We start from the raw sequence: 22,688 nt of genomic DNA on the forward strand, positions 1-22,688 counted from the left end.
TGGTAGTGATGGTGTGATGGTGGTGGTGATGGTGGTGATGATATCGGTGATGGTGGTGGTGATGGTAGTGATCATGGTGATGGTGGTGATGGTCGTAGTGATGGTGGTGATGGTAATGATGGGTAGTGATGGTGGTGATGGTAGTGATGGTGGTGATGATGGTGGGTGATGGTGGTGATGATGGTGGTGATGGTGGTGATGATGGTGGTGATGGTGGTGATGATGATGATAGTGGTGATGATGGTGATGATAGTGGTGATGATGGTGATGATGGTGGTGATGGTGGTGATGATGTTGGTGGTGATGGTGGGATGATGGTGGTGGTGGTGATGGTGGTGATGATGGTGGTGGTGGTGGTGGTGATGGTGGTGGGGTGGTGGTGATGGTGGTGATGGATTGGTGGTGATGGTGGTGATGATGGTGGTGATGGTGGTGGTGATGGTGGTGGTGGTGGTGGTGATGGTGGTGATGATGGTGGTGGTGGTGGTGATGGTGGTGGTGGTGGTGGTGATGGTGGTGATGGTGGTGATGGTGGTGATGATGGTGGTGATGGTGGGTGGTGATGGTGGTGATGATGATGGTGGTGGTGGTGATGGTGGTGGTGGTGGTGATGGTGGTGATGATGGTGGTGGTAGTGGTGGTGATGGTGGTGGTGGTGATGGTGGTGATGGTGGTGATGATGGTGGTGATGATGGTGGTGATGGTGGTGATGGTGGTGATGATGGTGGTGGTGGTGATGGTGGAGATGGTAGTTGATGGTGGTGATGGTGGGTGATGGTAGTGATGGTGGTGATGGTGGTGGTGATGGTGGTGATGATATCGGTGATGGTGGGTGGTGATGGTAGTGATCATGGTGATGGTGGTGATGGTCGTAGTGATGGTGGTGATGGTAATGATGGTAGTGATGGTGGTGATGGTAGTGATGGTGGTGATGATGGTGGTGATGGTGGTGATGATGGTGGTGATGGTGGTGATGATGGTGGTGATGGTGGTGATGATGATGATAGTGGTGATGATGGTGATGATAGTGGTGATGATGTGATGATGGTGGTGATGGTGGTGATGATGTTGGTGGTGATGGTGGTGATGATGGTGGTGGTGGTGATGGTGGTGATGATGGTGGTGGTGGTGGTGGTGATGGTGGTGGTGGTGGTGATGGTGGTATGATGGTGGTGATGGTGGTGATGGGTGGTGATGGTGGTGGTGATGGGTGGTGGTGGTGGTGGTGATGGTGGTGATGATGGTGGTGGTGGTGGGTGGATGGTGGTGGTGGTGGTGGTGATGGTGGTGATGGTGGTGATGGTGGTGATGATGGTGGTGATGGTGGTGGTGATGGTGGTGATGATGATGGTGGTGGTGGTGATGGTGGGTGGTGGTGGTGATGGTGGTGATGATGGTGGTGGTAGTGGTGGTGATGGTGGTGGTGGGATGGTGGTGATGGTGGTGATGATGGTGGTGATGATGGTGGTGATGGTGGTGATGGTGGTGTGATGGTGGTGGTGGTGATGGTGGTGATGGTGGTGGTGGTGGTGGTGATGGTGGTGATTATGGTGGTGGTGGTGATGGTGGTGGTGGTGATGGTGGTGATGATGGTGGTGGTGGTGGTGATGGTGGTGGTGGTGGTGATGGTGGTGATGATGGTGGTTGGTGGTGGTGATGGTGGTGGTGGTGGTGATGGTGGTGATGATGGTGGTGGTGGTGGTGATGGTGGTGGTGGTGGTGGTGATGGTGGTGATGATGGTGGTGGTGGTGATGGTGGTGGTGGTGGTGGTGATGGTGGGGATGGTGGTGATGGTGGTGATGATGGTGGTGATGGTGGTGGTGATGATGGTGGTGGTGGTGGGGTGGTGATGGTGGGTGATGGTGGTGGTGATGGTGGTGGTGATGGTGGTGATGATGGTGGTGGTGGTGGTGGTGATGGTGGTGGTGGTGATGGTGGTGATGATGGTGGTGATGGTGGTGGTGGTGGTGATGGTGGTGATGATGGTGGTGGTGGTGGTGGTGATGGTGGTGGTGGTGGTGATGGTGGTGATGGTGATGATGGTGGTGGTTATAATGCTGATGAGATTTATGCTGATGATGATGATGATGCCGCCCCTCACCGGCAGTGTCCACCGTGAGGCTGATGTTTTGTGTCGCCCTTCATCGTGACCTTGACCCCTGGCTGACCTCCGGGGCCGCGTTCCACAGAGGTCACGGAGCCCAGAGACATGAACCAATCCATAGACACCTGCACAAGACGCAGATACACACACACAGCTACACACACACCAGCTACACACAGCTACACACACACCAGCTACACACACAGCTACACACACAGCTACACACACACAGCTACACACACAGCTACAGCTACACACACAGCTACACACACAGCTACACACACAGCTACACACACACACAGCTACACACACAGCTACAGCTACACACACAGCTACACACACACAGCTACACACACACAGCTACACACACACTACACACACAGCTACACACACACAGCTACACACACAGCTACACACACACAGCTACACACACACAGCTACACACACACTACACACACACAGCTACACACACAGCTACACACACACACAGCTACACACACAGCTACACACACACACAGCTACACACACAGCTACACACACACACAGCTACACACACAGCTACACACACACACACAGCTACACACACACACAGCTACACACACACACACAGCTACACACACACACAGCTACACACACACACAGCTACACACACACACAGCTACACACACAGCTACACACACAGCTACAGCTACACACAGCTACACACACAGCTACAGCTACACAGACAGCTACACACACAGCTACAGCTACACACACAGCTACACACACAGCTACACACACACACACAGCTACACACACAGCTACACACACAGCTACACACACACACACAGCTACACACACAGCTACACACACAGCTACACACACACAGCTACACACACAGCTACACACACAGCTACACACACACAGCTACAGCTACACACAGATACAGCTACACACACACAGCTACACACACACAGCTACACATACACACAGCTACACACACACACAGCTACACACAGCTACACACACACAGCTACACACAGCTACACACAGCTACACACACAGCTACACACACACACAGCTACACACACACACAGCTACACACAGCTACACACACAGCTACACACACACACAGCTACACACACAGCTACACACACAGCTACACACACACACAGCTACACACACACAGCTACACACAGCTACACACACAGCTACACACACACACAGCTACACACAGCTACACACACACAGCTACAGCTACACACACAGCTACACACACAGCTACACACACAGCTACACACACACAGCTACACACACAGCTACACACACAGCTACACACACAGCTACACACACACACACAGCTACACACACAGCTACAGCTACACACACAGCTACACACACACAGCTACACACACAGCTACAGCTACACACAGCTACACACACAGATACACACACAGCTACACACACAGCTACAGCTACACACAGCTACAGCTACACACACACACACAGCTACACACACAGCTACACACACACAGCTACACACACACAGCTACACACACACAGCTACACACACAGCTACACACACACACAGCTACACACACAGCTACACACACAGCTACACACAGCTACACACACAGCTACACACACAGCTACACACACAGCTACACACACACAGCTACACACACACAGCTACACACAGCTACCTTGTCTGACTTGTCTGTCTTGTAGAAGCAGAGGCACCCGGACTGGAACTTGAACAGCCTCTGCGAGGAGGTGGCACTGCGGGAGAAACGGCGGCAACTCGGGGTCACCCACAGAGACACCCACAGAGACACACACAGACACAGAGACACACACAGACACAGAGACACACAGAGACACACACAGAGACACAGAGAGACACACACAGAGACACACAGAGAGACCCACACAGACACAGAGACACACACAGAGACACAGAGACACACACAGAGACACACACAGAGACACACAGAGACACACACAGAGACACACACAGAGACCCACAGAGACACAGAGACACACACACAGAGACACACACATAGACACACAGAGACACCCAGAGACACACACAGAGACACACACACAGAGACACACACAGAGACACACACAGAGACACACAGAGACACACACAGAGACACACAGAGACCCACAGAGACACACACACACACACACAGACACACACAGAGACCCACAGAGACCCACAGAGACCCATAGAGACACACACAGAGACACCCACAGAGACACCCACAGAGACACACAGAGAGACACAGAGACCCACAGAGACACACACAGAGACACACAGAGACACACAGAGACACACACAGAGACCCACAGAGACACACACACACACAGAGACACCCACAGAGACCCACAGAGACCCACAGAGACCCATAGAGACACACACAGAGACACCCACAGAGACACCCACAGAGACACACAGAGTCCCACAGAGACACACAGAGACACACACAGAGACACACACAGAGACACACACAGAGACACCCACAGAGACACACAGAGACACACAGAGACCCATAGAGACACACAGAGAGACACACACACAGAGAGAGACACACACACAGAGAGAGACACACACAGAGAGACACACAGAGACACACACAGAGACACACACAGAGACACACACAGAGACACACACAGAGACACACAGAGACCCACAGAGACCCATAGAGACACACAGAGAGACACACACACAGAGAGAGACACACACAGAGAGAGACACACACAGAGAGACACACAGAGTCACACAGAGACACACACAGAGACACACACAGAGACACACAGAGACACAGAGACACCCACAGAGACACACACAGAGACACACACAGAGACACACACAGAGACACACACAGAGACACACAGAGACCCACAGAGACCCATAGAGACACACAGAGAGACACACACACAGAGAGAGACACACACAGAGAGAGAGACACACACAGAGACACACACAGAGACACACACAGAGACACACACAGAGACACACACAGAGACACACAGAGACACAGAGACACACACAGAGACACACACAGAGACAACAACAACAACCGCCATTCGCCACTAAGTGGCGGTGACGTCACCACGACGCTTGTGCCAGGCCATGTGCACCCTGAGGCCACGTGAAGTGTCGAACGCCCGCTGGCAGGAGGTCACGGGGCAGACCCAGCAGGTGCCACGGGTCGACTGACTGAGATGACCGAGATGACTGGTTGATGCACCACCTGTGCCCCATACTGTGCCAACTTGCTGTGCTTTAGCCACCCGGCGCTTCGCTCGTTGTTGTGAGCGTCGTTCCTCCGCCCTCCGTTGTTGTTGGAGGGCGACTGCCTCCAACTGCCCAGTAGCGTCCTTCACGAGCCTCCTCCACTGAGGCCGATCTTGACACAGCTGGTACCAGTCATCGGCAAGTCCACTCAGCTCCACGTCCTCCTGTACCACATCACTCCATCTCTTCTCTAGCCCGTGCCGCGCCCGTTTAGCCCCCTCGATCCGGCCGAACAAAAGCTGTTTAGGCATGCGGTGGCTGGGCATGCGGTCTACATGACCCAGCCAACGCAGCCTTGCCTGCCGGAGGAGCTCACTGATGGGACATTGCCTAGATCTTTCAAGGACTTGTGAGCTCCTCACACAATCCAGCCTGGTTAAACCCAGGATGGATCGTAGGCAGGCCAGCCTAAATGTTTCCAACCGGCGAAGATGCTCCACTAGGGGGGTCCACGTTTCGCAAGCGTAGAGAAGGGAGGGAATGACCGTGGCCGAGAAGACCTGAAGCTTCGTGCGGAGCGACAGACCAGGTAGCTTCCACACAGCGTTACGCAACCGATGAAAAGATATTGCCGCTCGACTGATTCGGAGTGAGACCTCTGCTGATAAACTGGAGCCGGTCATAAGCACACTGCCCAGGTATGGGAAACGCTCCACACTCTCCACAACTGCCCCATCACCGATTGGGAGTTGTGGGGGTGGAGTGCCCGATGGTACAAAATACCCAGGCAGGTGCTTAGTTTTGGTGGGGCTGATGGTAAGGCCCCACCTCTTAGTGGCACGCTCCATTCTCAGCAGCAGCGTCTCCAACTCCTCTTCTGAATGAGCAGCTATTACCAAATCATCGGCATACATAACGTGGTTGACCAATAGGGAGCCATCCCTTGATCGCACCCGGGCGTCGATCAGCCTCCCATTATATCTGTACCAAATGGTAATTCCCCCGGTACAGCTATTGAAGGCTTCACGAACTACGCAGTCGAAATAGATGTTAAATAATGTGGGAGCCAGAGGACATCCCTGGCGCACCCCAAGGTGTACAGGGAAAGGCTCCGACTCCCGGCCACGAAGTTTTACCCGGGCCCGCTCACCATCATGAAGGTCCTTAATGATCGTGAGCAGAGGGTCAGGGACTCCGAAAACACGAAGAACAACCCAGAGCCCAGTCCTACTGATGGTGTCATAGGCCTTGACCAGGTCAATAAAGCAGAGATGTAGGTCTTTTTGGAATTCCCTACGCCTCTGCTGGAGCAGACGGACAGAAAATATGGCATCTGTGCAGGACCGCCCTTTCCTGAAACCGCATTGGGGCTCCGCAAGCCTCTCCTCAGCGTGCCTAGCAAGGCGATGTTGAATAATCCTTGCCAGGACCTTACCCGGCACACTGAGGAGTGAGATGCCCCTGTAGTTGTTACAGTCGGTACGGTCCCCCTTCTTAAAGAGGGGGACCACCAGGGCATCCTTCCAGTCCTGCGGAACCCGTCCAGTGGTCCAGACTGTTGTTATGATGTCATATAGGGCAGTCTGTGCACAAACGCCACCCTCCCTCAGCATTTCGCTTGGGAGATCATCTCTGCCCGGTGCCTTCCCTGGTCTCAGACTCCGGATCGCCCTCAGTACTTCCTCAACAGCTGGCACCTCAGCCAGCCACTCACAGGGGGTGACCTCTTCCAATATTTGAGGCACCGCAGCCTCAGCAGGGTTATCCCCACTTTGTGCCATGATGTTTTCCTGGCTGAGAGATTTTCCCTCCCCCAGGACCTCGCAGAAATGCTCAGCAAATCTGCAAACCTGTTCCTGGGGGTCGGAGATTGGATCACCGTTTTTTCCTCTAATGATGGTAATAGGTGTGGCGCTGCAGGTTACTTTTTTGATGGAATTAAATAGTGATTTGTGATCGCGGGCCACTGAGGCAGACTCCATCTCCTCAGCAACCCGCGACCACCACCCATCCTTACAGCGCCTTACGGCTCTCCGAACCTCCGAGCGAAGGCTGCGGTAAACCTCCTCATTCTCTGACATGGGATGCTGTAGGCGATGAGAGTGGGCCTGTCGCTTTTTCTCAATTAACCTGAACACCTCCTCTGTCAGCCAGGGTTTCTGGGGAGGTCTGGACCGCGTACCCAAAGCAGCCATTGCAGCTGCATGAGTCACAGTCTTAAACCTCGCCCATTTACCCTCGACATCAGGTGGAGTGGGGGACGATGCCAACCCCAGCTGCAAGCGATGATGAAATTCTCGCTTGCAACTTTCATCAGCTAACTGAGACCAGGCCACTTTTGGTTTGAATGGGGTCCTGGGTGTACACCCACCACCGGAGTGGAAAAATGGCAGGCGCATCTTACAGATGACTAGTCGATGGTCAGAGGGCAGATCAGCTCCACGGTAGGTCCTGGTGTCAAGGACATGGGCTCGCATCCGCTGGTCCGTCACTATGTAGTCCAGCAGATGTTCTTGCTTGGACCCGGCATGTATCCATGATGTTGTGTGGATGCGCCGATGCCGGAAGAGCGTGTTGGTAATTACAAGCCCATGGGCTGCACAAAAATCTAGCAGTCTTCTACCGTTATTATTGAGCTGATCTGGCCCATGCCTTCCAATCACTCCAGACCAGGTGCCAGCATCATGAACAACTCGGGCATTGAAGTCACCCAACAAGATGACTCTGTCCCGAGTGGCCACTTTAGCCAGCACCTGTGACAGGAGGTCATAGAAAGCGTCTGACTCATCGGCTTTGCCTGCATCCCTCCACGGATGTTCGTCTTCAGTGGGGGCATCAGTAACCACGACCACCACTCCTCGCCTCTGGTTAATGGGAAGGCGAGCCCACAGTAGCCTGGGGCTTACAGCTTCCCACACCTCACCGCCACGCTCCCACGCCCCCTTCATTCTTTTGTTCAGAAGAAGAGCCACACCCTGTTGTTTGGCAGTCTCCTGCCCCGAGTAGAGGACTGTCCACCCCTCATGGTGGCAGGAGCCAGAACCGGTCCACCGGACCTCCTGAATGCCACAGAGATCCAGGCGGTACCGGTCCAGCTCCCGACAGAGGAGTGGCAGCCTCTCCTCCGCAGTGAGCGTTCGAACATTCCACGTGGCCATCCGCAATGGTTTTTCGTTGTTTCTGGAGGAGCCCCGAGGGTGAAAATTCAATCTCCTGGCTCCGCCAAATGGGGTTTGGCCAGGAGACGTCATAAAAGCCTGACCCCCCGGGGCCTCCGGCACAAGTTTATTAATTACAGGTTTATGTTTAATTCGTAGTTTAGTGGTGGTTAATTGAAGGTGGAGGGGTTACCAGCCCCTCGCACCCGTCCAGAGCCCCCGTTTAGCCACTGTGGTGGTCACAGACGCCATGAGGGGAGAGGCCAATGGGCATTGGCCCTCCCCCCACAGCACTGCCCACGACAGTGGGCAGTGCCCATTGTCGTGGGCAGTGGGCACTGCCCACGACAGTGGGCACTGCACACACAGAGACACAGAGACCCACAGAGACACACACAGAGACACACACAGATACACCCATAGAGACACCCAGAGACACCCACAGAGAAAGACACAGAGACACAGAGACACACACAGAGACACACACAGAGACACACAGAGACACACAGAGACACCCACAGAGAGAGACACACACAGAGACACACCCACAGAGACACACCCACACAGAGACACAGAGACACACACAGAGACACCCAGAGAGACACAGAGACACAGAGACACACACAGAGACACAGAGACGCCCACAGAGACCCATAGAGACACACACAGAGACATAGAGACACACACAGAGACACACAGAGACACACACAGAGACATAGAGACACACACATAGACACACACCGAGACACAGAGACCCATAGAGAACCATATAGACCCACAGAGACACACACAGAGACACACAGAGACTCACACAGAGACACAGAGACACACAGAGACACACACAGAGACCCATAGAGACCCACAGAGACACCCACAGAGACCCATAGAGACCCATAGAGACCCATAGAGACCCACAGAGACACCCACAGAGACCCATAGAGACCCATAAAGACCCACAGAGACACCCACAGAGACCCAGAGACCCACAGAGACCCATAGAGACCCACCGAGACACCCACAGAGACCCAGAGACCCACAGAGACCCACAGAGACCCACAGACACCCACAGAGACCCACAGAGACCCATAGAGACCCACAGACACCCACAGAGACCCACAGAGACCCATAGAGACCCACAGACACCCACAGAGACTCACAGAGACCCACAAAGACCCATAGAGACCCACAGAGACCCACATAGACCCACAGACACCCACAGGGACCCATAGAGACCCACAGAGACCCACAGAGACCCACAGAGACCCACAGAGACCCATAGAGACCCACAGAGACCCACTAGACCATATGACTGCCCCTGAACACACCACCACTAGACCACGTGACCACGACCTGAACACACCACCATTAGACCACGCGACATTCAGCCTGAACACACCACCATTAGACCACGTGACCACGACCTGAACACACCACCAGGAGACCACGTGACCACGACCTGAACACACTACCAGGAAACCACGTGACATACATCCTGAACACACCACCAGGAGACCACGTGACATTCAGCCTGAACACACACCACCAGTGGACCACGTGACCAAGACCTGAACACACCACCAGGAGACCACGTGACATACATCCTGAACACACCACCAGGAGACCACGTGACCACGACCTGAACACACCACCAGGAGACCACGTGACATACATCCTGAACACACACCACCAGTGGACCACGTGACCACGACCTGAACACACCACCAGGAGACCACGTGACATACATCCTGAACACACCACCAGGAGACCACGTGACCACGACCTGAACACACCACCAGGAGACCACGTGACCACGACCTGAACACACCACCAGGAGACCACGTGACATACATCCTGAACACACAACCAGGAGACCACGTGACATTGAGCCTGAACACACACCACCAGTGGACCACGTGACCACGACCTGAACACACCACCAGGAGACCACGTGACATACATCCTGAACACACCACCAGGAGACCACGTGACATTGAGCCTGAACACACACCACCAGTGGACCACGTGACCACGACCTGAACACACCACCAGGAGACCACGTGACCACGACCTGAACACACCACCAGGAGACCACGTGACCACGACCTGAACACACCACCAGGAGACCACGTGACCACGACCTGAACACACCACCAGGAGACTTACCTGCCCCGCTTGACGTTAATGGCCAGTCCGCTCAAGGAGATCTCCTCCTTCACCTCCGTGACCTCCTGCTGCTTCTTCTCATCTCCTGCACTGATCGGGGCGATGGGGAGCACATTGCGATGTTCGTGGTGGTGGTCGTGGAGGTGGTGGTGGTGGTGGAGGTGGTGGTGGTCGTGGTGGTGGAGGTGGTGGTCGTGGAGGTGGTGGTGGTGGTGGAGGTGGTGGTGGTCGTGGTGGTGGTGGTGGAGGTGGTGGTGGTGGACGTCTCGAGATCGCGATGGCCACCGTACGCATCACGCTCGCGGTCGAACCCAGGATGCTGCTGTACCAGGCGAGGTGGTGAATGTGGCACAGGGTGCTGAGTGGGTGGGTGAATGAGTGGGTGGGTGGTTGAGTGAATGGGTGGATGGGTGGGTAAATGGGTGGGTGGGGGAGTGAGTAAATGGGTGGATGGGTGAATGGGTGAGTGGCTCAATCAGTGGGTGAGCGAGGGAATGATTGCGTTGGTGGGTGGGTGAGTCAGTGGGTCGGTGGTTGAGTGAATGGGTGGGTGAGCGAGTGATTGGGTGGAAGGGTGAGTGGCTCAATCAGTGGGTGAGCGAGGGAATTATTGCGTTGGTGGGTGGGTGAGTCAGTGGGTGGGTGGTTGAGTGAATGGGTGGGTGGGTGAATGGGTGGGTGGGTGAGTCAGTGGGTGGGTGAGTGGGGAAATAAGTAGGTGGATGAGTGAATGAGTGGGTGGGTGAGTGAATGAGTGGGTGGGTGAGTGGCTAAATAAGTGGGTGGCTGAGTGAATGAGTGGTTAGGTGGATGGGTGGGTGAGCTAATGAGTGGGTGGGTAAGCGAATGGGTAGGTAGGTGAGTGGGTGGGTGAGTGAGTGAGTAGGTGAGTGGGTGGGTGGGTGATTGGGTGGAAGGGTGAGTGGGTAAATGAGTGGGTAGATGAGCGAATGGGTGTGTGGGTGGGTGGTTGGTTGGTTGGTTAGTTGGTTGAGTGGGTGATTGGTTGAGTGAGTGGGTGGGTGGTTGGTTGTGTGAGTGGGTGGTTGAGTGGGTGGATGGTTGGTTGAGTGAGTCAGTGGGTGGGTGGTTGGTTGAGTGAGTGAGTGGGTGGGTGGGTGGTTGGTTGAGTGAGTGAGTGGGTGGTTGATTGAGTGAGTGAGTGGGTAAGTGAGTGAGTGAGTGAGTGGGTGGTTGGTTGAGTGAGTGAGTGGGTGGGTGGTTGAGTGAGTGGGTGGGTGGTTCGTTGAGTGAGTGGGTGGGTGGTTGATTGAGTGAGTGAGTGAGTGGGTGGTTGATTGAGTGAGTGGGTAAGTGAGTGAGTGAGATAGGTGGTTGGTTGGTTGAGTGAGTGAGTGGGTGGGTGGTTGAGTGAGTGGGTGGGTGGGTGGTTGGTTGATTGAGTGAGTGAGTGAGTGGGTGGTTGGTTGAGTGAGTGAGTGGGTGGTTGATTGAGTGAGTGAGTGGGTAAGTGAGTGAATGAGTGAGTGGGTGGTTGGTTGGTTGGTTGAATGAGTGAGTGAGTGGGTGGGTGGGTGAGTGGGTGAGTGAGTGAATGAGTGGGTGGGTGGGTGGTTGCTTGGTTGAATGAGTGAGTGAGTGAGTGGGTGGGTGAGTGAGTGGGTGAGTGAGTGAATGAATGAGTGAGTGGGTGGGTGGTTGGTTGGTTGAATGAGTGAGTGGGTGGGAGGTTGGTTGGTTGAATGAGTGAATGAGTGAGTGGGTGGGTGGTTGGTTGAATGAGTGAGTGAGTGGGTGGGTGGTTGGTTGAGTGAGTGAGTGAGTGGGTGAGTGAGTGGGTGAGTGAATGAGTGAGTGAGTGGGTGGTTGGTTGGTTGGTTGAATGAGTGAGTGAGTGGGTGAGTGGTTGGTTGAGTGAGTGGGTGGGTGTGCCTCATGCGAGGGCAAGCCTCGCTGTACCAACGAGCAGCTTCTGTCTTCCTCTCCCGTTAACACCCAAACACCCCCCTCTATTTCGATTTAAAGCTTTCGTGACTGCAGGGATTCATCTTCTTGGTTCTTTCGGTAAAGTCACGTAGAAGGGAAGTAATAAATAAATAAAAATAAAACATAAGTAAACAATTCTCACGACGTTTCGGCCACAACGCAAGCAGACGGCTACTTGCGTTGTGGCCGAAACGTCGTGAGAATTGTTTTATGTTTTATTTTTATTATTTTATTACTTCCCTTCTACGTGACTTTACCAAAAGAACCAAGAAGATGACCCCCCCTCTACCCACCTGTCCCTGTTGCCTCTCGCTGGTGCAGGAGCGGCCGTAGCACCGACGCGCGACAAGCCGGGCGGTCGCAACGGCGTCGGCAGGGAGATCTGCGGTCTCAGCGCCAGCCTCCGTTCATCCGCCACCGTCATGGCCGCCTCGTTATTTTCGCTGCCGCTGCGGCCGGGTAGCTGCCCCCGACCCCTCCCGGCCGCCGCCGGCGGGGGCAGCGTGTCCGGCAGGGTCTCGATGGGCGGCGGGACGGGGTCCAGCGTCGATGGGCACGGCTGGTTCAGCAGAGAGCACGTCCGACGTGTTCGCGGCTTCTCATCGGCGGTCCCCGGTTTGTTAGGTGAAGCTCTGGTGGACAATGCTGATGGGTGCGAGCTCGGGCGCGGGGCAGTGGATGATGGCAGTGGTGTGGGTTTGGCCGATTGAGGTGGCGGTGGCGGCGGCGATTCCAGTTGCCTTGGCGCCGGTGCAGACATGTTGGCGAGGAATCTGCGTCGTGTGACAGACATCGTCATCAACAAGACTATGCCGATGTTATCAATATCAGACGTTCGATCAAAGATGTTGGTCCATGACAATGTCGACATTTCTAGATTTGAAGCTTTCGTGACTTGCAAGGATTCATAGTCTTGTTTTTGTCGGTAAAGTCACCGTGTAGGTAAAAAATTAATTAAAAATAAATGATAAAAATCACGACGTTTCGGAGGCAACACAAGTCTCCGTCATCAGGTGTGACCGTCGTGATATTGTTTTTTCCGAGACCAAGGTGCTCTGCAAACCCTCTGGCTGCCATCAAAGGTTTGTACACGAAGCCATTCAGATATACAAACACAGACATAATTTCAACCGTGATGATGATGGGTTACAAACTTAGTAATCATTGGAAAGATGTTATTAACCTTGTAAAGCAAGATTTAACTACACATTTTTGACAGGCAACTATTTTACTTTATTCTTTGGTTCTTTCGGTAAAGTGACGTATAAAGATAAAATAATGAATTAAATAATAGCATACGACGTTTCGATTGCAACACAAGCGATCGTCATCAGGTATAGTGAAATAGCGACAAAAAATCTAACCAGAAAACTATAGACAGACATATAAGCAGACAGATATCACCAAGATACACAGAGAGAGAGAGAGAGAGTAACACAGGTACAGAGAGGGAGATCGTCTCTGTGGGGTGGCCTTAAATAACGAAACGTCGTCGTATGCTATTATTTAATTTATTATTTTATCTTCATACGTGACTTTACCGAAAAAAACAAAGAATAATTCCTGCAGTCACGAAAGCTCCAAAATTAAGATATTTTACTTTACCGAGTGTTAACACACCCAGCGTTCAACAGCACTCTCCTTTTTCCTATTTGATTGTCAGCCAACACTGGGTAAAAACAACAACGTGGCCATTTTCGTTCTCTTCTAGCATGTGCACCAACAGGGGCTTGCGCACAAACACGTCCACGTACACCTCGTGATCTCTTTTAGCCCCGCCCCCCCCACTCCCGATACGTTCCATTCATTGGCTACCACATTCTGATAAGCTCCTCCCCCCCCTCTCCTCCCCCTTAACTTGTATTTAAGAACTTGCATCTTGGAATCTCTGCCTCACTTGATGCAGCTAATCTGGCTGTGACGGTCCCCCACCTGATGACGCAGACTTTTGTTGCCTCCGCAACGTCGTGATTTTTATTATTTTAATTCTATTAATTTTAATTTCATTTTTTTTACCCACGTGACTTTAGCCGAAAAAACTAAGCGAACAAGACATCGTCATCAACGAGACTATGCCGATGTTTATCATCCATATCAGACGCTCGATCACAGAATCACAAACAACGAGACCTCATTGGAACCTCATTTGCCAGTAAAAATATGATGATTGGTTTTGTACCCTTCTATCTGGCAACAAAACTGACACCTTTTTACAAGGAGTCATGTTTGCATAGACCACAATACCTGCAGTCGCAATGCAAACAAAAAACATAGTGCACATTATCAGAGTTGTGTTTTTTGTTTGCATTATGACTGCAGGTATTGCGGTCTATGCAAACATGACTCCTCGTAAAAAGGTGTCAGTTTTGTTGCCAGATAGAAGGGTAAAAAAACAATTATCAACGAGACCTCATGTATTCCCACAGAGGTTCATGCGGTTTAGGTCCATCACCCAACAGAAGAAGAACAGCCTCGTCTCGACACAAACAGCCCAGAACCAGTAAACGAGACCTTCTGTATTTCACAAAGGTCTATGTGGTAAATTTCGATTTAAAGCTTTCGTGACTGCAGGGATTCATCTTCTTGGTTCTTTCGTTAAAGTCACGTAGAAGGGAAATAATAAAATAATAAAAATAAAACAATAAAATAAATCTCACGACGTTTCGGCCACAACCCAAGCAGCCGTCCTCAGGTGGAGAACAGGTCTGTCGGAAAGACAGCGTCTGAATGAACACCACCAAGCTTGGCAGCGTATATTTAAGCTGCTGGGTTGGAGGGGGAAGGGCGCCTTGACAAATGAATTTGCATATCAACAGAGGAATTTAGCAAATTTATGGAAAATGCAGATATGGGATTAGTCACAACTTGTGAAATGCGTAGGAGGTGGGGGTCTCAAAGTCATATTATGCTCAACTGGTACAAAAACTGACACCTTTATACAAGGCATCATACACTATGAGACCTCCTTTACCAGTGGCAAAATATATTGATAGGTGTTTACCCTTTCAACTGCTACAAAAACTGACACCTTTATACAATGCATCATGTTTGCAATAACCACAACACAAGCAGTCAAAATGCAACTCTGATGGTGATAATGTATGTGCACTGTCTTTGAAGTTGATTGGTCCACACCCGCGACAGCTTTTCTTAGAGCCTAGTCTCCATTGGTGTTGGACCATGCTACACTACAGATAAGATCTGTAGTGTAGCAGCAGCAGCTATGCATGCGTGTATGTTGATTAACTTTCGGGTCTCTGCGTGTCTCTGTGTGTCTTTGTGGGTCTCCATGGGTGTCTCTGTGGGTCTCTGTGTGTGTCTCTGTGGGTGTCTCTGTGGGTCTCTGTCTCTGTGGGTGTCTCTGTGGGTGTCTCTGTGGGTGTCTCTGTGGGTCTCTGTAGGTGTTTCTGTGGGTGTCTCTGTGGGTGTCTCTGTCTCTGTGGGTGTCTGTGGGTGTCTCTGTTGGTCTCTGTGGGTGTCTCTATGGGTGTCTCTGTGGGTGTCTCTGTGTGTCTCTCTGGGTGTCTCTGTGGGTGTCTCTGTGGGTGTCTCTGTGGGTGCCAGTGGGTGTCTCTGTGGGTCTCTGTGTGTCTCTGTGGGTCTCTGTGGGTTTCTCTGTGGGTGTCTCTGTGGGTGTCTCTGTGGGTGTCTGTGGGTGTCTCTGTCTCTGTGGGTGTCTCTGTGGGTCTCTGTAGGTGTTTCTGTGGGTGTCTCTGTGGGTGTCTGTGGGTGTCTCTGTTGGTCTCTGTGGGTGTCTCTATGGGTGTCTCTGTGGGTGTCTCTGTGTGTCTCTCTGGGTGTCTCTGTGGGTGTCTCTGTGGGTGTCTCTGTGGGTGCCAGTGGGTGTCTCTGTGGGTCTCTGTGTGTCTCTGTGGGTCTCTGTGGGTTTCTCTGTGGGTGTCTCTGTGGGTGTCTGTGGGTGTCTCTGTGGGTGTCTGTGGGTGTCTCTGTGGGTGTCTCTGTGGGTGTCTCTGTGGGTCTCTGTGTGTGTCTGTGGGTGTCTCTGTGTCTCTGTGAGTGTCTTTATGGGTGTCTCTGTGTGTGTCTTTGTGGGTCTCTGTGGGTGTCTCTGTGAGTGTCTCTGTGGGTGTCTCTGTGGATGTCTCTGTGGGTGTCTCTGTGTGTGTCTCTGTGGGCGTCTCTGTGTGTGTCTCTGTGGGTGTCTGTGGGTGTCTGTGGGTGTCTCTGTGGGTCTGTGGGTGTCTCTGTGGGTGTCTCTGTGGGTGCCAGTGGGTGTCTCTGTGGGTCTCTGTGGGTGTCGCTGTGGGTGTCTCTGTGGGTGTCGCTGTGGGTGTCTCTGTGGGTGTCTCTGTGGGTTTCTGTGGGTGTCTCTGTGGGTTTCTGTGGGTGTCTCTGTGGGTGTCTCTGTGGGTGTCGCTGTGGGTGTCTCTGTGGGTGTCTCTGTGGATGTCTCTGTGGGTGTCTCTGTGTGTGTCTCTGTGGGCGTCTCTGTGTGTGTCTCTGTGGGTGTCTGTGGGTGTCTGTGGGTGTCTCTGTGGGTCTGTGGGTGTCTCTGTGGGTGTCTCTGTGGGTGCCAGTGGGTGTCTCTGTGGGTCTCTGTGGGTGTCGCTGTGGGTGTCTCTGTGGGTGTCGCTGTGGGTGTCTCTGTGGGTGTCTCTGTGGGTTTCTGTGGGTGTCTCTGTGGGTTTCTGTGGGTGTCTCTGTGGGTGTCTCTGTGGGTGTCGCTGTGGGTGTCTCTGTGGGTGTCGCTGTGGGTGTCTCTGTGGGTGTCTCTGTGGGTGTCTCTGTGGGTGTCTCTGTGGGTTTCTGTGGGTGTCTCTGTGGGTGCCAGTGGGTGTCTCTGTGGGTCTCTGTGGGTGTCGCTGTTGGTGTCTCTGTGGGTGTCTCTGTGAGTGTCTCTGTGGGTGTCTCTGTGGATGTCTCTGTGGGTGTCTCTGTGTGTGTCTCTGTGGGCGTCTCTGTGTGTGTCTCTGTGGGTGTCTGTGGGTGTCTGTGGGTGTCTCTGTGGGTCTGTGGGTGTCTCTGTGGGTGTCTCTGTGGGTGCCAGTGGGTGTCTCTGTGGGTCTCTGTGGGTGTCGCTGTGGGTGTCTCTGTGGGTGTCGCTGTGGGTGTCTCTGTGGGTGTCTCTGTGGGTTTCTGTGGGTGTCTCTGTGGGTTTCTGTGGGTGTCTCTGTGGGTGTCTCTGTGGGTGTCGCTGTGGGTGTCTCTGTGGGTGTCGCTGTGGGTGTCTCTGTGGGTGTCTCTGTGGGTGTCTCTGTGGGTGTCTCTGTGGGTTTCTGTGGGTGTCTCTGTGTGTGTCTCTGTGGGTGTCTCTGTGTGTGTCTCTGTGGGCGTCTCTGTGTGTGTCTCTGTGGGTGTCTCTGTGGATGTCTCTGTGGGTGTCTCTGTGGGTGTCTCTGTGGGTGTCTTTGAACAACATGAAAATCATCAGCCGCATCACTGTCAACCATCACCATCAACCACATCAACATCACCAATCAACCACAGCAAAATCACCCCATCACCCATCAACCACATCAACATGACCCATCACCCATAATCCAAATCGACATCACCCATCACCACATCAACATCACCCATCAACGTCGCCACCATCACCACCACCACCACCACCACGTGTGAGGTCCACAGCCCCGTGTGGAAATTCCACATTCCGATGACACAGCCCAGGACATCCATATCGGGTGCACACAAAATAGTACCGATTTACCCGTCCCAGAAGGATGAGGGGATGGGTGATGGATGATGGTGGTGGTGGTGGGGAGAGAAGCGCTGATATCCACAAAGTGGTACCAGTTTTATCGACCCCCACCATCCCCGCAAGAGTGATGATTGGCTGAGTGTTAACCAGGTTGTACAGTACTCACTGTGTGATGGTCGAGACGTGGCACCGACTGTTTGTCTGTGTGTGTCTGTGTGTGTGTCTGTGTGTGTCTGTCCCTGTGTGTCTCTGTGTGTGTGTCTCTGTGTGTGTCTGTGTGTGTGTCTCTGTGTGTGTCTCTGTGTGTGTGTCTCTCTGTGCGTGTGTCTCTGTGTGTGTGTGTCTGTGTTTGTCTATGTGTGTGTGTCTCTGTGCGTGTGTCTCTGTGTGTGTGTGTCTCTGTGCGTGTGGGTCTGTGTGTGTCTCTGTGTGTGTGTGTGTCTCTGTGTGTGTCTCTATGCGTGTGTCTCTGTGTGTCTCTGTGTGTGTGTCTCTCTGTGTGTGTCTCTGTGTGTGTGTGTCTCTGTGTGTGTCTCTCTGTGTGTGTGTCTCTCTGTGTGTGTCTCTATGTGTCTGTGTGTGTGTGTCTCTGTGTGTGTGTCTCTGTGTGTGTCTCTATGTGTGTGTGTCTCTGTGTATGTGTCTCTGTGTGTGTGTGTCTGTGTATCTGTGTGTGTCTCTGTGTGTGTCTCTCTGTGTGTCTTTGTGTGTGTGTGTCTGTGTGTGTGTCTCTATTTGTGTGTGTCTCTGTGTGTGTCTCTGTGTGTGTGTCTCTCTGTGTGTGTCTCTCTGTGTGTGTCTCTATGTGTCTCTGTGTGTGTGTCTCTGTGTGTGTGTCTCTGTGTGTGTCTCTATGTGTGTGTGTCTCTGTGTATGTGTCTCTGTGTGTGTGTGTCTGTGTATCTGTGTGTGTCTCTGTGTGTGTCTCTGTGTGTGTGTGTCTGTGTGTGTGTCTATGTGTGTGTCTCTATGTGTGTGTGTCTCTGTGTGTGTCTCTCTGTGTGTGTGTCTATGTCTGTGTGTGTCTCTGTCTCTGTGCATGTGTCTCTGTGTGTCTCTCTGTGTGTGTCTCTATGTGTGTGTGTCTCTCTGTCTGTGTGTCTGTATGTCTCTCTCTATGTGTGTGTGTCTCTGTGTGTGTGTGTCTCTATGTGTGTGTGTCTGTGTCTCTCTCTCTGTGTGTGTGTCTATGTGTGTGTGTCTCTCTGTGTGTGTGTGTGTCTATGTGTGTGTGTGTGCCTCTGTGTGTGTGTGTCTCTGTGTGTGTCTCTCTGTGTGTGTCTCTCTGTGTGTGTGTCTGTCTGTGTGTGTGTCTATGTGTGTGTCTCTGTCTCTGTGCGTGTCTCTGTGTCTCTCTCTCTGTGTGTGTGTCTATGTGTGTGTGTCTCTGTGTGTGTGTGTGTGTGTCTATGTGTGTGTGTGTGTCTCTATGTGTGTGTGTCTCTGTCTCTATGTGTGTGTGTCTCTGTGTGTGTCTCTGTGTGTGTCTCTGTGTGTGTCTCTGTGTGTGTCTCTGTGTGTCTATGTGTGTGTGTGTCTCTGTGTGTGTGTCTCTATGTGCGTGTGTCTCTCTGTGTGTGTCTCTGTGTGTCTCTCTGTGTGTCTCTCTGTGTGTCTCTGTGTGTGTCTCTATGTGCGTGTGTCTCTCTGTGTGTGTCTCTGTGTGTCTCTCTGTGTGTGTCTCTCTGTGTGTCTCTGTGTGTCTCTCTGTGTGTCTCTCTGTGTGTCTCTGTGTGTGTCTCTATGTGCGTGTGTCTCTCTGTGTGTATCTCTGTGTGTCTCTCTGTGTGTGTGTGTGTCTCTGTGTGTGTCTCTGTGTGTGTCTGTGTGTGTGTGTGTCTATGTGTGTGTGTGTCTGTGTGTGTGCGTGTGTGTCTCTGTGTGTGTCTCTCTGTGTGTGTCTCTATGTGTGTGTGTCTCTCTGTCTGTGTGTCTGTATGTCTCTCTCTATGTGTGTGTGTCTCTGTGTGTGTGTGTCTCTATGTGTGTGTCTCTGTGTCTCTCTCTCTCTCTCTGTGTGTGTCTATGTGTGTGTGTCTCTGTGTGTGTGTGTGTGTGTCTATGTGTGTGTGTGTCTGTGTGTGTGTGTGTGTCTCTGTGTGTGTCTCTCTGTGTGTGTCTCTCTGTGTGTGTGTCTGTCTGTGTGTGTGTCTATGTGTGTGTCTCTGTCTCTGTGGGTGTCTCTCTGTCTCTGTCTCTGTGTGTGTCTCTATGTGTGTGTGTCTCTGTGTGCGTCTCTGTGTGTGTCTCTGTGTGTGTCTCTGTGTGTCTATGTGTGTGTGTCTCTCTGTGTGTGTCTCTGTGTGTCTCTCTGTGTGTCTCTGTGTGTGTGTATCTGTGTGTGTGTCTCTGTGTGTGTGTGTCTCTGTGTGTGTCTCTGTGTGTCTATGTGTGTGTGTCTCTCTGTGTGTGTCTCTGTGTGTCTCTCTGTGTGTGTCTCTGTGTGTGTCTCTGTGTGTGTGTCTCTGTGTGTGTCTCTGTGTGTGCGTGTGTGTGTCTATGTGTGTGTGTGTCTGTGTGTGTGCATGTGTCTCTGTGTGTGTCTCTCTGTGTGTGTCTCTCTGTGTGTGTGTCTGTCTGTGTGTGTGTCTATGTGTGTGTCTCTGTCTCTGTGGGTGTCTCTCTGTCTCTGTCTCTGTGTGTGTCTCTATGTGTGTGTGTCTCTGTGTGCGTCTCTGTGTGTGTCTCTGTGTGTGTCTCTGTGTGTCTATGTGTGTGTGTCTCTCTGTGTGTGTCTCTGTGTGTCTCTCTGTGTGTGTCTCTGTGTGTGTGTCTCTGTGTGTGTGTGTCTATGTGTGTCTGCCTCTTCCGCCTTAGAAAACCCGTCTGACTTGTACGATGACTCTTACGGAATTCACCGCCGCTTCTCGCGCACAAAGGCAAAGGCTGCCCGGGTAGCCTGCACGCACCTTTTGGGGCAAGTGCTCAGTTAAGGCTGAGTCGACATAGGGGTGGGCGCGAGCGGGAATTGAACTCGGGTCACAGCGCTAACCATTGCGCCACCGCTCCCTGCGCATGCCGACACAAAGTAAGGCAAAGACAAAGATCCCCCGTGTAGCCTCGAACAGAGTGTTGGCTGTCAGTCGGAGCAAGCAGCAGCAGCACTGCACATACACGCAGACAGACACAGAGACACACACACAGACACACACAGACACACACACAGAGACACACACAGAGACACACATAGACACACACACACAGAAACACAGACACACACACAGACACACACACAGACACACACAGAGACACACACACGCAGACAGACACACACACAGAGACACACACAGAGACACACACACAGACACTCACAGAGACACACACACAGCCACACACAGACACACACACAGAGACACAAACACACACAGAAACACACACACACAGACAGACACACACACACAGAGACACACACACAGAGACACACACAGAGACACACACACAGAGACACACACACACACAGAGACACACACACACAGACACACACACACAGACTCACAGAGACACACACACAGAGACACACAGAGACACACACACACACAGACACACAGAGACACACACACAGACACAATCACCACGACGCTGGTGCCAGGCCATATGCACCTTGAGGCAGTCACGTGAAGTGTCGAACGCCCGCTGGCAGGAGGAGGTCACGGGGCAGACCCAGCAGGTGCCACGGGTCGACTGACTGAGACGACTGAGACGACTGGCTGATGTACCACCTGTGCCCCCTAGGGGCCGTCGATAAATGACGTCACGCGATGTTGGACGATTTTTGACCCCCTCCCCCCCCCTCGTCATACGACGTCACAAAAAGTCAGACCTCCCCTCCCCCTCTCAAATATGACGTCACAAAGCTTTGCCCCTCCCCCCCCCCTAAAAAAATATAAAACATGCTACAAATCGCTTTAAACTATTGTCATTGTAGTGCGTGTTTAATATGCCGCTGCATTCTGATGTTGTAGGAGAAAACATTTTTTTAAAAAGTCGATTTAATAAAGTAGAACGTGTTGTTTATATTTATTTAAAGTTGGGCGTTTTGATGTGACGTCACATTTCTCAAACCCCCCCCCCCCCTCGTCACAAATGTCTGACCCCCCCCCCCCCCCAGGTGCGTGACGTCATTTATGGACGGCCCCCTACTGTGCCAACTGGCTGTGCTTTAGCCACCCGGCGCTCCGCTCGTTGTTGTGAGCGTCGCTCCTCCGCCCTCCGTTGTTGTTGGAGGGCGACTGCCTCCAACTGCCCAGTAGCGTCCTTCACGAGCCTCCTCCACTGAGGCCGATCTTGACACCGCTGGTACCAGTCATCGGCAAGTCCACTCAGCTCCACATCCTCCTGTACCACGTCACTCCATCTCTTCTCTAGCCCGTGCCGCGCCCGTTTAGCCCCCTCGATCCGGCCGAACAAAAGCTGTTTAGGCATGCGGTGGC

General features: G+C 52.6%; 1 protein-coding gene across 2 annotated transcripts; it reads right to left on the reverse strand.

The window, feature by feature from the left end:
* Window positions 1–2,071: 2,071 nt before the first annotated feature.
* On the reverse strand, window positions 2,072–21,981 carry LOC144738047 (uncharacterized). Of its 2 annotated transcripts, none has more exons than XM_078620946.1 (5): window positions 21,859–21,981; window positions 12,890–13,369; window positions 10,650–10,739; window positions 3,788–3,863; window positions 2,072–2,230 (listed from the first exon to the last, which is right to left on the reverse strand). In XM_078620946.1, the coding sequence occupies exons 2-5, from the start codon at window positions 13,354–13,356 to the stop codon at window positions 2,099–2,101; spliced, it is 765 nt and encodes a 254-aa protein (XP_078477072.1). In that variant the 5' UTR covers window positions 13,357–13,369; window positions 21,859–21,981; the 3' UTR covers window positions 2,072–2,098. The 2 variants fall into 2 exon arrangements, with proteins under 2 accessions (XP_078477072.1, XP_078477074.1); XM_078620948.1 differs by lacking the exon at window positions 21,859–21,981 and adding an exon at window positions 18,425–21,823.
* Between the last annotated feature and the right edge of the window lie 707 nt (window positions 21,982–22,688).

The sequence above is a fragment of the Lampetra planeri genome, chromosome 77 (genome assembly GCF_965212315.1).
Source record: "Lampetra planeri chromosome 77, kcLamPlan1.2.h2, whole genome shotgun sequence".
In the NCBI taxonomy this organism is placed as follows: domain Eukaryota; kingdom Metazoa; phylum Chordata; class Hyperoartia; order Petromyzontiformes; family Petromyzontidae; genus Lampetra; species Lampetra planeri.